This window comes from Nomascus leucogenys, chromosome 17 (assembly GCF_006542625.1).
Source record: "Nomascus leucogenys isolate Asia chromosome 17, Asia_NLE_v1, whole genome shotgun sequence".
Taxonomy (NCBI): domain Eukaryota; kingdom Metazoa; phylum Chordata; class Mammalia; order Primates; family Hylobatidae; genus Nomascus; species Nomascus leucogenys.
The window spans coordinates 15,668,184-15,683,215 of NC_044397.1; the positions used below are offsets into that span (position 1 = coordinate 15,668,184).

At 37.8% G+C, this 15,032-nt stretch overlaps 1 protein-coding gene across 2 annotated transcripts in view; it reads left to right on the forward strand.

The window, feature by feature from the left end:
* FAP (fibroblast activation protein alpha) overlaps positions 1–14,538 on the forward strand; it is a 72,924-nt gene extending 58,386 nt beyond the window's left edge. For both annotated transcript variants that reach the window (XM_003266174.3, XM_004090877.3), the window contains 6 exons: positions 1,719–1,773; positions 10,257–10,356; positions 11,435–11,499; positions 12,001–12,073; positions 12,336–12,409; positions 14,146–14,538. In XM_003266174.3, the coding sequence (XP_003266222.1) occupies positions 1,719–1,773; positions 10,257–10,356; positions 11,435–11,499; positions 12,001–12,073; positions 12,336–12,409; positions 14,146–14,247 (469 nt within the window). In that variant the 3' untranslated portion in view covers positions 14,248–14,538. The remainder of the gene's footprint in view (positions 1–1,718; positions 1,774–10,256; positions 10,357–11,434; positions 11,500–12,000; positions 12,074–12,335; positions 12,410–14,145) is intronic.
* Positions 14,539–15,032: the final 494 nt, after the last annotated feature.

A 15,032-nucleotide genomic window follows, 5' to 3' on the forward strand; every position in this document is an offset into this window, starting at 1 on the left:
TTGTTGATATAATCACATTATCAACAGTATTTACAACCCTCTGGGAAACGCTTCAGAATTTGAAGGTGAATTTTATAGTGCCTCATTGGTCTGGAAGTGCTAAGATTATCTAGCTAACCTTTAACCTAGTCCTGCCACATTCAGTGTTAATGTTTCATTTCCATGTTAACTATTGCACTATCATTTCCTGTAAATGTCATCCTTTCAGAATAAACCTAGGAAGAGAGCTGTTAAGAGTTTCCTGTTCACATGTATCACCTGTTATTTGCTCTTTACCCCAGATGTAAGGTAGTATGATTGTTGGCTTCTGGGAGATCATAAAATCACAAATGGTTTTATGTCTCAGAACTGTCTTCAAGCACTAGTAGCAAGGTTATTTTTTTAAACAAGAAAGTGAACCTTCTCTTCTTTCATTTGGTTTTTGAAGTTTGTGCAAGAATTGCTCAAGTGTCACAATTTGCTGCACATTTTCTCTTCTATATCATGAGCAGCATCCACACAGGTAGCAACTTTCCATTTGCTACTGCATTTCTTCTCTGTAGACTCCTCAGTGTCCTTCAGAATCAGTGTCGGGTAAGCTGTGACTAACGGGGCCTCTTCCCATCTGTTTGTCCCGGGCATTTGCCCAACTTCTCTATGCATCGGAAACGTGCATGTTGAATCAATGCAAGAGCGAAATGGTTGCTGTGAAATCCCTTTAAGAAACTACATTATTCAAGTAATGAAAATCACTCAGTTCTACTTCCAGAGAAGAACTGATGAGAAAGGTCTTTAACAGTAATTGAATGGAACAAGAAGATAGTATTTTTCTGGGACTGTGTGTCTCCTTTGGTCTTCTCCTCTCCTTCCTGTCACTGTTGCATACAGTGGTTTCTGCAATGGCTGATCCAGTTTGCTACATTCCAATCCAGCTGCTGTTTCTCTGAGATTTTCTTGAGTTTTTATCAAACCAATCCCCAGACAAATCACAATTGCTCTAGAACACCAGCCCTCAGGGTAATATGTTAGAAATTAGCTTGAAACCCTCAATTTTGAGAGTTTCCCATGACTTTTTAAACGTTGTCCTTCAGTATAGCCCCTTGCTCCTAAGGAAAGATTTATTTTCAAAATAGTTTTCAAATGGATGCTCTTCTGTGATGGAGCTAAAAAGGAATTATTTCCATATTCTAAAAGACATATGTAATGGCCCCATGCACGATGAATTGAGGGTGCCTAAGTATGAAATGGAAGACGGTTGTATATTTCTCCCAAATGTCTCTGAAAATGAAGTGGTGATTATCATTAACAACTCAACAAACAATGTGATAAGAAATTAATATAATTTAAAACAGCAAGAACAAAATCCTTCTTTCCGATAGCTGGGGATTTGGAAATTTGGTCGTGCTCAATACTACTGCTACTTCTTGTGTCACTATGAACCCATCTTTTGGCCTCTCTGAGTCTCAGGTACACCCCCACGATTAGACTACAAGGCCTTACCGCTCTGAGATTACCACTCAATAACTGTACAATAGAGTCTAAGAGAATCCTTTTATCTCTTTGCAGGAAACATGATAATATTATTTTAATTATTTGTAAATGCGGCCTTATTATGCATGTGTTTAAACAAAGAAAATGTAGCGTTTCTATTAAATCTTTGGATTAAATATGGTTGTGTAATGAAGTAAATGTCATGTGTACACACTTAACATTCTAAAAATTTGTTTCTTTTGCTTTAGAAAATTCATAGAAATGGGTTTCATTGATGAAAAAAGAATAGCCATATGGGGCTGGGTGAGTTGTTTTATATTTTTTATGCCTGTTATTCAGTTCAGCAATCATCATTTTCTGAAGTGTTCGTTTAGAAGGTTTCTCATAAATGTTAATGTTGCAACATAATTTAATCTGTCAATGGAAACAGTCAGTTTGGATAATCTGGGCTTCAAAATGGTGGTTTTAAGTGTTTGTTCCTTTTTTTCAATCTTTTCTTCCCTGTACTGTAAGTTAACTCATAATTGACATATTTTTACTTAAGTCTTTGTTACTAGATTATAGCATACTGAACTGAACCATATTCATCAGAGGGTGAATTTCCTTTGTTATTTTAAAGTTAAATATATATCTTTTATTTTATATTTCTATTTTATAAAAACCGGAGCTACAATTTGAAATCACAGGGACTTTCAGAATATAAATTCCTTAGTACCTAGCCTAGCAGTCGTATCTTAGCTGTTTAATTTTGTTTCTTTTTATTTGGCAATCAAATTATTTTAGTAGACCGAATGTTCGTTTGTGCTAACTGGAGAAAAGTACTATTTAGTTTCCTAATTATAGGTCATGGAGATAACTTCTCACATTTGAGGAGCTGTGCATATTTTGAAAATACACATTTAAAGAAAGTGGCAAAACTTATCATTTATGGGCAATGAAGTCACTGGAAAGTTTAGAGAAATACTGGAAAGAGTTTAGATTTGCCCATTATAAATTATGATAATTACCCTTCAAAGAAGATTTCCTGTTTCACTTTTTGGTCTGAATTTGTACATTTGCAAGTCAATTTGCAGCCATTTGTGCCTGGGTTGTTTTTCTTGGCTGTTTTCTCTGAGAGCGGCCCGCACGAGAAGAAGGGAATGAAACCCAATATTGAAGGGAATCTGCAAGATTCAGCTCCACTCAGCTCAGTGACCAGATGAAGAGCTGTTAGGAATTTGAAGAAAGTTGTTACTTCAAGCCATTTGGTCCTTCTTAAAACTATCAAACGTTAAATATCTAAACAGAATGAAATTCAAATGAGTAGAAATAAATGAAATATTTCTATAGTGAAATATTCCAGATAATACCTTCCCTATCATCCATTTTTATAAAGTTTCCTAAAGCAAATCCTTGAAAGATTCTAATTTTGAGTTGAACATGTACATATAATCATTAACATTTCTCTTAGAGTTGGACTTTGCTTTTGCTGCAGGCTTTGAAATAACCATAAAGTAGAACTTTTTATTTTATTTATAGAACATTCTAGGTATTAGTTTGGTAGAAAACCATCTACGTGGGATGATTTTCTAAAAACCCACTCATCACCCAAAAATATATCCCTATCAGCCTGAAATTCTTCAATAATAGATTCTCACCACATCTAGTTGGGCAAATGCCACTGAAATAGTACATTAGAACCCCCACCCCTCAATTGCTTATTCTCCAACATGGTGACGACTGTGAGGTCGACTCTGAGAGCAAATTTGAGCAAAGAAAGTAAGAAATGGGCTGCCACGTGATATAACATCTGAGCAGAAGGAACTAGTATGTGGATAAAGACATTAATAGTATACTGGGTTTTAAAATCAGCTCTTCAGGTTTAAGATGTTTATTAATCCATCTGTCTAATCACTGACTTGTTCATTCTTTCATCTACATAGTACATTTTCTACAAGGTCTTGTACTAGGTTCCTTAGGGAATGAAAAGATGAGTAAGTCATAGTCCTGGCCCTCTTGTGGGGGAAACAGACAACAAAATAAGCAATGGCTCAGCAATGTTCCAAGTGTTAAGAGAGATGCAACTTGCTATGGAGTACAGGGGGACAAGAGTGGATAATTATGGCTGTGGGAGCTAAGGGAGGATTCCAAAATAAGTTAGCATTTGAGATTGGTGAAGATAGCTGAGGAACGGAGCATTCCAGGCAGAGTGAAAACCACATTGCCCAGGACCTGAGTTAAAGAGCATGGTGCACACGGGGAGACTGAGCTGTCCAGGGATGCCTGAAACTTCAGAAGTCTAAAGTATCTTGAGGAAAGTATAGGAAATGAGTCTGAATAAGCAAGTATACAGATAATAGACAGTCTTTTAGGCCACCTAAAGGAGAGGGATTTGTGCATGCCTGTGACACCTTTCTCTTCATTCTTCTGTGCCTCTATGATTGTTACACCTTTTTTTTTTTCTTTTTTCTTTTTTGAGACGGAATTGCTCTCTGTTGCCCAGGCGGGAGTGCAGTGGTGCGATCTCGGCTCACTGCAACCTCTGCCTCCCAGGTTCAAGCGATTCTCCTGCCTCAGCCTCTCGAGTAGCTGGGATTAAAGGCACATCCCACCATGCCTGGCTAATATTCCTTTTTTTGTTTTTGCGACAAGATTTTGTCATGTTGCCCAGGCTGGTCTCAAACCCCTAGGCTCAAGCAATTCACTCACCTCAGCTTCCCAAAATGCTGGGATTACAGGCATGAGCTACCGCACCCAGCCTCCATTTATTATTTAAGTATTGGTGTTTTTCTGGGTCTGGATCTCGCCTTGACCCTCATTAGTCTTCCTTTCCTTTGGCAAACCCTTGTGGTGTCAAAGATGATGATGACTTCCAGATCCCTGGCACCAGCACACACCTCTCTTCTGTGCTCCATGTTTCAAATGCCTGCTGATCATCTCTCCCACATGTCTCACATGGGCCTCAAACTTAACTTACGCCTAAGGTAAACTTGTTAAAGCCTATTTTAAAACAAGTCTTAATCTTCATTAAGGCTTCTCCACACACTCATTCACCCAAATTAGAAACCTGAGAGCTGTTTTCAACCTCCCCCTGTTCCTGACTTCAACATTCCATTGATTAGTAAGTTCTGTCAATTCTACCTTTAAACATCAAAGTCTGTTCTCATCATCCCGAACTGACACTGCCTTAGTTTGAGTTTCTCCATTTGTAATTTAAGCCAGAAATTCTCAAACTTTAGCTTGCACAAACATCACCTGGAGAGCTTGTTAAGACACCAGAGATTCTGTGTCTGTGCTTCTGGGGTGGGGCCCGAGAGTCTGCATTTCCAACAAGACCCCAGGTAATGCTGATGTTTGGGTTACAGACCACAGTTTTCACGCTTCAATTTATTCTAATTGCTTCTTACCTGTCCTCCTGCTTTGGCCTCACAAGCTCCAATGTGATTAATGAAGTTATCATTCCAAAACAATTTTTACTGTGTGGCTTTTCTGCTTATGTATTTTATAGGACTCTGCATTGCCTGCAACACAAAGCCCAGATACCTTTCCTGGCATGCAAGGCCTTTGGCAATCTGACTCCAGCTTAGCTTTCCAATCTCATCTCTTGCCACTTCTCCCTGTACCTTAAGTAATTTAAATTATGGCTGGGAGTGGTGGGTCATGCCTGTAATCCCAGTACTTTGTGAGACCGAGACAGGCAGATCACAAGGTCAGGAGTTCGAGACCAGCCTGTCCAACATGATGAATCCCCATCTCTACTAAAAATACAAAACTTAGCCAGGCGTGGTGGCATGCGCCTGTAATCCCAGCTACTCAGGAAGCTGAGGCAGGAGAATTGCTTGAACCCGGGAGGTAGAGGTTGCAGTAAACTGAGATCACACCATTGTACTCGAGCCTGGGCAACAGAGCGAGACTCCATCTCAAAAAAAAAAAAAAGATAGATAGATAGATAGATAGATAGATGATAGATAGATAGATAGAGAGAGAGATAGATAGATCTGTGCTTCCTTGTTCCCATGTTTTGTACATGCTATTTCTCGCATCTGCAATGTCCATTCTCTTCTTCCATTCCCCATCTTTTACTCACTCCCAAATGGATAACTTACACTTGCTCTTTAAGATTCAACTTAGATATTATTTTCTTTGTGCTCCAGTAGCTCTTTGAATTTTTCTTATAGGAATTACCATGTTGTGTCTTGTCTGTCTGTTAGTTTCTCCCAAAAGAATGTAAGTTCATCAAAGGAATGGACTGTGTCTCATTTTAGCTTTGTTTCTGAGCCCAAAGCTAGAATTGTGTTTGTTTAGCACAATGCTTGGCCACATCAAGCATCTATGATGTTGTTTAAACTGACTTTAATCCTGTAAATCAATGTCTTTCCTCAAATGTGTCCCATTAGTACCAGGAGATGTTTCAGGAAAATGTCCTATAGTCTAATAATTTGGCAAATCACAAATTCTATGTAATAGAGTATATAGGCTCTAGAAAGACTAGCAAAAAAAAAAAAAAAAAAACCTGTCAAGTTTTGTTTAACACAGTATTACCAAAAAAGTATTTGATTCCACAATTCCTTATTCCTCCACCATCCCAGAACCTATACTGACAATGTCTTCTATGGACATCAATACTTAAAGTGCTCTTGAAGTCAATAGGGCAAGGTTTTGGTGTCTTAGAAAGATAATCTTGGCTGCAAGGTGGAGGATAATCTGAGATTTGGGGAGAGGATGGGCCAAGGGGCTAGGAGAGAAGTAATACCAGGGACAGATATCAAAGGCCTGAATTAGTCAGTGAAGTAGCAGTTGGAAGAGGTCATATCTCTGTATGCTCTTATACAATATAATAAGCAGGGACCTGTGGCAAATTGGAGATGGAAAAGAGAAAGACATTGAAAATTACCATGAGGGTTACTTAGTTCTTATTGAGTTTTGAATTAGGGAAGAATATATGTGTTTCCATGAAGTATTAGACAGTATAGTAGTTTGGGAAATATATCACACCCAACAAAATTTTTTGGAGTCAATTGGTCAATAAGCTCCAAATCCCACATTACTCTCCATTATCGAGTTCAAGAAATGGGGAATAAACCCTTTTATCTTCCCCTTTCATTTTCTGGCTCACATAAAACAAGGCCCACTAGTCCCGGTTTTAGCCCCTTGAGAAATATTCACTATGTGCCCACCACAGTGCCTAAGAAGTATCAGTTTATGACAGTGGTTGTCAAAGGGGCGATTTTGCTCCTTGGGACATTTGACAACGTCTGGAGGCATTTTTAATTGTCACTCTGGGGGAGTGCTACTGGCATCTAGTGGGTAGAGGCCAGGGATGCTGTTAAACATCCTGCAATACATAGGACAGCCCCCTATAACAAAGAATTATCCATCCCAAACTGTCAATAGTGTCAGAGTTGCAAAACCCTGATATGCAATGAAAACTCAACACAATTATTCTGACAATTGAAGAGTAGCGAGGGTTTTGCTTAAATTATTAGAATAACAGCCTCATTTCTGGGCTTCGCTTTGTTAATATAGGCCTAGCCAGGTGGTGTTGAATAAGCATTAGTTCATGATTTAATCTTAGTTCCTTTCTCTCCCAGTGACTAATTATAAGTAATTTGAATTGCTATGTGTGATCAACGATGTAAAAGTAGGACAAATGCACCTCTAATGAGACTATATTAGACTCTGAACTTACAGTTTCCCCAAAAGAGGTTGCCCTAAGTATAGGGATACAGAGGAAGGGGCATGGGTTGCTGAGTCAAGTGTCCTGAGTTTGAGTCCCAGCTCTGCTGCTTACTGACTCCATAGCCACTATAAGTTTACTCTGAGCCTCAGTTTCCTTATTGTGAAATGCAGCAATAATTTCCTCACCAAGACACCGTGAGGATTAGACAAAGTAATAGCAAAGTCATATACTCAACAAATATTTATTCTATTCCTATTGTGTGTCGGGCCATATTTTCAGTGCTGGGCATACATTCATTGACGGGACAGACAAAAATATCTACCCTTATGGAGTTGGGAATGGTTGGAGAGAAAGACAATAAACAAGATAAATAAGTAAAATATAGAGAGTGTTAAATGAAGTTAAGCGCTATGGAAAAAGACAAAACAAGAAAGAGGAATGGTGCAAGTTGGTACAATTTTAAATCAGAACGGCAAAGAAGGCTCATTTGAGGTGACATTTGACTTTGAAGAGGAGAGGAAGTGAGGCATGCCAGTGTCTGTGGAAAGAGCATTCCAAGCAGAAGGTCACAGCATTTGCAAACGTCCTGAGGCCAGATCATGCTTGGAGAGTTCAAAGAACATCAAGAGAGCCAGTGAGCAAGGGGAATAGAAAGGAAGGGGAGAAATGCGGTGGGAGAATGGAGACAGATTGCGTGAGACCATAAAGGCCATTACAATAACCCTGACCACATAAATGTTAGCTAGTTATTATTATTGCCTATAGGTAAAATGTTCCAGTGTGCATTATGCCTCAAATAAGAGTGTTTCGTAAACCCTCCTTCAAAATCCTGTGCCCTTCTAAGAATGTTTTTAAAGATATCCCTCATTTAAACAAAATGGCAAGGCGTCTAAGTGCAAAGGACAAAATTCCAGAATTCTCATGGCCAATCTGCTCTGTGGGTTCTTTTCTTGCAACAGCCACCCACTCTGCCTGGGAGCCCCACTCATGGAGGGGGGGCAGGAAAAAGTCAACTCGGGTTTTCTTTTTTCCCCCTCTTCATTTCTACAATAGGAATAGCTTCTCCAAGCTGCCCGAGAATTTAAAGTACACCTTCTTTTGTTGTGCTGCTGATACAGTCGCTTTTGCTCTTACAAATTCCCAGAGAAAATTTCTATTCATTCTGAAAACAGGAAAGTTTTATTTAAATACAACACTATCACCCAATGACTGAATAGATATAGATTAATAATTCCTGAGATTTTCAACAGAAATGTTCAAAAACCTTTTCATGATATGCAAAGGCTCTTATTAATCTCAAGTCTCACTTTATTTCCTTCTCTGGGGCATAGGAAAGGAGAAGCAGGACCCAGTATTTTTATTTGCAGTAAACACACTTTGCCAATAAAATAATAAACGATAATAATTTTTTTCTAAAGGTCTCTGGGTTACTCTGCTCTCATTTGATCTTGAAATTCAGAAGGAAGGAAAGCCTTCCCATTTCAGCAGGAGTTGCTGCAAACCTGCTAATCAAAATAAGTCGTTTTTTAAGTTATAAGTGAAAGTTTAGACCAGACAGAGAATTTTCACTTGCAATAAGGATTTTCAAACCCAAATGTATCTTCTGTTTTTAAAATATACTTTTTCCCTATTAAAACATGGTTCGGTTCTCCTCCAAGTATAATAAAAAGGGTCCATGGTACAATCCGAGCCCCCTCTTTTATTCTGTGTTTTGTAGCTAAAGGTCTTCAATACAATTCCCCAGAGCTAAAAACATAAAACTGTAAATTAGTTTGAGAATTCTTCATTTAACTGTTAGATTCAGCAAGATTGTTTAGCTGATTCTCCCATTCCATGCATTTCATGAATTAAAAATAGACCCCTGCCACTGACCTATTACCAGCACCATGTCTGTCTACATCTCTCTCTCTCTTTCTCACACTCTCACTCATTATCCCTCTCTAAAGAATGACCTTCTCTGGTAAAGATGATATGATCTATCCTGATCTGAGGGAAGTGATTCCCAGAAATCTGTGGTCATAAGGTCCTAAAAACATGGTATGGCTTTAGCTGGAGAGTCACGCTGTCCCCTTATGATTTTTAGGGACGTTCTTGCATCAGGGCAAGAATAAACACAGAGAATCACTTCCTAATCTAGTGCACACATTTTTTTTTGGTCCATGTCCCAGACAACTGCTTAGTCCACGTTCCCAGGAGAAGCACCTCTCTCACAGCATGTTTGTACAGACCAAATTTGCTTCTCACGAGGCAATGCAACCTTATTTGGATGCCCTGTTCATTTCTTCATATTTAAGAAAAGATTCAAATTTCCATGTGACATGGGCAGAGATCTCTTTCTCTTAACAGGATCCCATTTCTGAATCACCTCTTGATTCCTTGGAGAAGAAAATCTATGAGAGATAAACCTACTCCTAACTCTGCAAATTGCATCCTGTTTTGTATTTATTTCCTTTTCCTTAAATTTGCAGGAAGAAATATAAGGTTTTTAAAGACACCGATGACTTTTCCTCCTTTGAGCTGCTATGTCAGAAATCCTTAGAACTTGTACCACTACATCATACACAAACTATGGCCATGTCTTAAATTATCCAAAAAGTTCTTATGGCCTTCCTTTGGTATTCTGTTGTGAAAATAAATAAGTAAATACAAAGATACATGTTCTGCCTCACAGGACTTTTGCAAACTGCGAGGATGTATCTTACATTTAAATTTTGGTAATTTTTTTTTTCTGTGCATCTCTTTCAAGTCATCTCTTTCAAGTAAAATCCTGTTTTTGTTCCAGCACGGTCCTAGTTGGAAAGATATAGAGAAAAAAAGGAGAATTTTTTTCTTTTTGCAAAAGAAAATTGAAATTCTATCTATCTCTTAAACTGCTCCTACCATGTTTTAAGAGGGTCTGTTCTGATCAGCACACCAAATATTTCTAATGCATTAGGGATGAAATTACCATTATGTCTGGTCATTTATCTGAAGCTTGCTGCCGAGGATGCAAGATAGACATGTAATCCACCCTTAGCCATATTCTCCAGCTCCCTTCAGTCCGGATTGTGAGTAGAGTTGCTATAAACATAGGGAGGAAAGCTTATGAAAGTAAATCTGAGTCTGACTCATAACAATGTCTCTACAGTCCTATGGAGGATACGTTTCATCACTGGCCCTTGCATCTGGAACTGGTCTTTTCAAATGTGGGATAGCAGTGGCTCCAGTCTCCAGCTGGGAATATTACGGTATGGAAACATTCATGAATGTTACCGTGAAAGCATTTGACATGTAATTACTCTATATTTGATGTTGCTAGAAAAATGGATTATGCAGTAAAATTCATCCCAGCATCACCGGGGAAAATATAATTTATAAACAAAGTTGTTTATATCATTTATTATAAACATGTTGGAACAATCAATGAAATCTCAAGAGTGAGGAAAGCCTCTTCCATAATCCACTATATCTTATTTTCTCCCAGAAACCTTGAGACCCTGCCCAACCAAATCTTTAAAATCAGAGCTAACTCTGTTTTTGCAGGCACACAGCTACAGCATAATTGGCTTTTAAGCACATCTTCTGCACGGTCAGGCCAGAGGCCAAGCAATTCACCTCCATGCCACAGTTAGCAATTGCCAGCTCCATTGCTCCAGAAATCAAAGAAACAAAAACTTTGTTGGAGAAATACTCCTGTTTGTGCCTATTTTTATCATTACATCAATGCAGGATGATTATTTGGAATGAACTCTAATAATTATACAAAATAACTCTAATAATTATACAAAAATTAGCTTCATCAGATTCTCTCTTCTGTATTGGGGCAGAAATAAACAGTTGTGACTTGTAGGGGATCTTGATTAAGAAACAAGGTGTGTACATCCATGTATGTGTGTAGGGGGAATAGATTTGAGGAAAATATTTTCATCCCAGATGAAATAAGACACCAGTAAAAGTCCTAAAGATGGCTGGATTTGTGATTTTCTTTAAAATATATTGAGACCATTCTACAGGTCATTCCTACTACAACATTCTTCCCTAGGAGGGTAGAAGTGAAAAACATTAAGAATAGTCATAGAAAGAAAATGTTTAGACACTCCTGTTTCCATAATCTCTTCCTTCATACTTTTCTAGCTCTATTGAGGCTAATTGCAGAGATGGCACATATTCTTTGAGGCCAACCATTATAGCAAAGTAAAGCAAGAATTTACCTCAAGAGCTCAAGACGGGAAAATTGAGAAACAGTTATTAAACTAGAAGGTCTTGTTGGTTAATGAAATGACATGCATCACATGCAAACAATGCATATTCTTACATCTTTTATAGCGTCTGTCTACACAGAGAGATTCATGGGTCTCCCAACAAAGGATGATAATCTTGAGCACTATAAAGTAAGTGTTTCCATTTTATTTAGGTTAATAATTAATTTCTAATATGCTAAATAATTTAAAAGCAGTAGTTCAGAATTTACAGTTTTAATTCTGGGTCCCCAAGCAAATATCATCTTTTGTTAATTGCAAAACACATCACTAGAAAGGGTTTTACTCCTTTTGGATTCTGTTCTTTCTTTTCCCATCCTCCCTTCCCTAACCTCTCTTTTCCCAATCTTCCTCCCCACCCCCAACCCCTACACAGCTTGAGCGGGCATCATTTATGCCTAAGGTCTCACTCATATGTAACATATGACACATAAACTTTCAGTTTTTCAAACTAAGAATCAGATGGAAGTAATGCAAATGATGATGAAAATGTGTTGCTCTGACTCTTAAATATTTATCAACCAAAGCAATACATAATTTCAGTATTGGTGCTAAGTCCATTGCACAATGATTTAGCTAGTTTTCTATTAGAACTTGCAGCAACTAAAATGTTAATTTTTTTCTCTTTTCCAGAATTCAACTGTGATGGCAAGAGCAGAATATTTCAGAAATGTAGACTATCTTCTCATCCACGGAACAGCAGATGGTGAGGTTTAAGCAAGACTCTTACACATAAAAATACTGAGCCAGCATCACTTTGTTTAAGAAACATTAAGCATCCTCCTATGCCTATGCTCAGGGTCAGTACCTAAGAGTCAGGGACATTTCCATATCTGAGTGTGATTACTCACTGCTGACAATGTCAAATGCATGACTAGATAATTGTTGGTGTTCATTTCCAGGCAGTACATTGTCACTCTATGCTTTCTGGTATTTAGCAGCACTTTAACTCTCTCTCTTTGTTGCAGATAATGTGCACTTTCAAAACTCAGCACAGATTGCTAAAGCTCTGGTTAATGCACAAGTGGATTTCCAGGCAATGGTACATAATTTTATTTTGCTCATGTTCATGGCCTTAGACCCTCAAGCTAAAAGGAGGGGTTCATATTTTTATTTTTTTTAACTTTTAAAATGAAATCTGACAAAGAGGCTGCAGGATAGAGTAGGCAGAACATTAGCAAATGAATCTTGGATCTTTCTTTAACTCCTGAAGGACCTGAGGCAAACCAGATCACCTCTCGTGTTCCCAATTGAGTCATGTAAAATAAAGGAGTTCACAAGATTAAATTATCTTCTTGTTCAAACATCCAGTAGTTCTGAAATCCTGTGTGAATAAGTGCAACTATATGCTTAGAGTCCCTGCAAAACCTGAGCATCCTTAAACAGCTAGAAGATTCTGTTTGTTCAGTAAGAAGCAGTTGCAGAATGTCATCACAAACCTCCAAGGCTCCCTGAAATCATATGGCTCCATTTGGGGTTAGAGAACTTTTCGCCTGTGTATTCTCATCCCCTGGCATACAACCTGGCCTATCACAAATGCTCAGCTTCTTACTGAGTGAATGAATGAATTAGCTAAATGTAAAATCCAGGTTGCTTGAGGAATGAGAAATGGAACCAGAAAAGAAAATAAAGTGAAAGCCAAAGTTGGGGGCAGGGCGGCATTCTTGGTAGCTACCTTTTCCTCTCACAAATGCTCCCTCAATTGCTTAAATTGAACAAGAACCCCGAGAAGGAGACCCCCATCTTTTCAACATTTGTTTTAAAAAAATGTACTGGCTGGGAAGGAAATGGGGGAGGGGGTATAAGAAGAAGTTGGTTAGGGGGTACAAAAGGCAGTTAGACAGAAAAAAATAAGTTCTAGTATTTGAAAGTACAGTAGGGAAATTATGGTCAATGATAATTGATTATATAATTCAAAATAGCTGGAAGAGAAGAATTATAATTTTCCCAACATAAAAGGAAATTTGTTTGAGGTGATGGGTATTTCAGTTATCTTGATTCGATCATTATACATTGTATTCAGCTATCAAAATATCACTGTACCCCCAAAAGATACACAACTATTATATATGAAATTTTTAAAAATATACAAAGAGTGAGGTGAGCTTTTTCTGACCTTTTTTATTGTGATCCCCAAAGTAAATTCAACTTAGTAAATATATATTATTACATCGTGACCACTGCTACCTTTATTCAGTGAAAGCAATAATCTTGGTGGCATCCCTCCAAGAGTGAGGTTTAAAGTTATAATACTATCTTTCACTTTTTTAAAATGCTATTTTTAACTCCTATAAAGGGTATTTATGGCTATATATGAATACATTATATTGTGGATTTTCTGCAACAGAGAGGAATTAGATTCACAGGCTGAAAGCCTCATGGAATTTTTGAGCTACAAGGAATCCTAGGGAAAATCAACTCCAACCCCTTTGTTTTTCAAATGAAGAAACCAGACTCCAAAGAAGCAAAATAACAGACCCAATGCATCACTTCTGGTAACTCTGATTCCTGATCCTGATCTTCCAGGATGCTGGATGATGCGAGATCTCAGCCACTGAGATCTAAAATATGTTTAAAGCATGTGAAACAGTAGTGGAGGTTAACAAAAGCTCTTCCTGCTATAAATATTTACATGTAAGCTATTTTATTTATTTGAGTGTTCTTAGATAGAATTTCCCCATAATAGAAAGATTATCGGTCCTGAGAGCACAAAAAAGTCCAAGCTAAATGCATTTTGTGACTGCAGGAATAAAACAAGCCTCTTTCTTTGTGTTTCAGTGGTACTCTGACCAGAACCATGGCTTATCCGGCCTGTCCACGAACCACTTATACACCCACATGACCCACTTCCTAAAGCAGTGTTTCTCTTTGTTGGACTAAAAACGATGCAGATGCAAGCCTGTATCAGAATCTGAAAACTTTATATAAATCCCTCAGACCGTTTGCCTGTTTTATTTTTTATGTTGTAAAATGCTGGTATAAACAAACGAATGTTGTTCTAAAGGCTGTTAAAAAAATGATGAGGACTCAGAAGTTCAAGCTAAATATTGGTTACATTTTCTGGTACTCTGTGAAAGAGGAGAAAAAGGAGTCATGCATTTTGCTTTGGACACAGTGTTTTATCACCTGTTCGTTTGAAGAAAAATAATAAAGTCAGAAGTTCAAGTGCTATTGTGTTGTCTGTATTCATTGATTTCAGGTTCCAGGTTTTATCACAGAAAGAAGTGTTTGTGCAAAGCAATTGCATGAATAATATTAGGGTGGTCATGGAGGAGAAGAATCTAGAAGTGATTTTGGATTTCTGTCATGAGAACTCCAAATACTGGAACCAACAGCTCAGAGTAGGCAAAAGCATTGTTCAGAAAATGCAAGTGAATCACTTTTGAGATGTTTGCACTCTATGCTGTCCCTCCAAGAAATGTTTATTACATTTCTCCCAGAAGATTTCTTCAACATTGCCAAAAGCATTTGATAAAGATAAAGTCAGACTTTTGAATTCAGGCTCCTTTTAAAAAATGCTTCTAATTTGGAAGTGTTCCTATTTTGAATCCATTTTTAGAATTAGTAATGGTAACTGCTTTCAGATTGCTAACCCATAACCAAATCAAACCAAACAAAAATAAATAAATAAGTAAATAAAATGACAACAATAGCTAGAGAGGAAA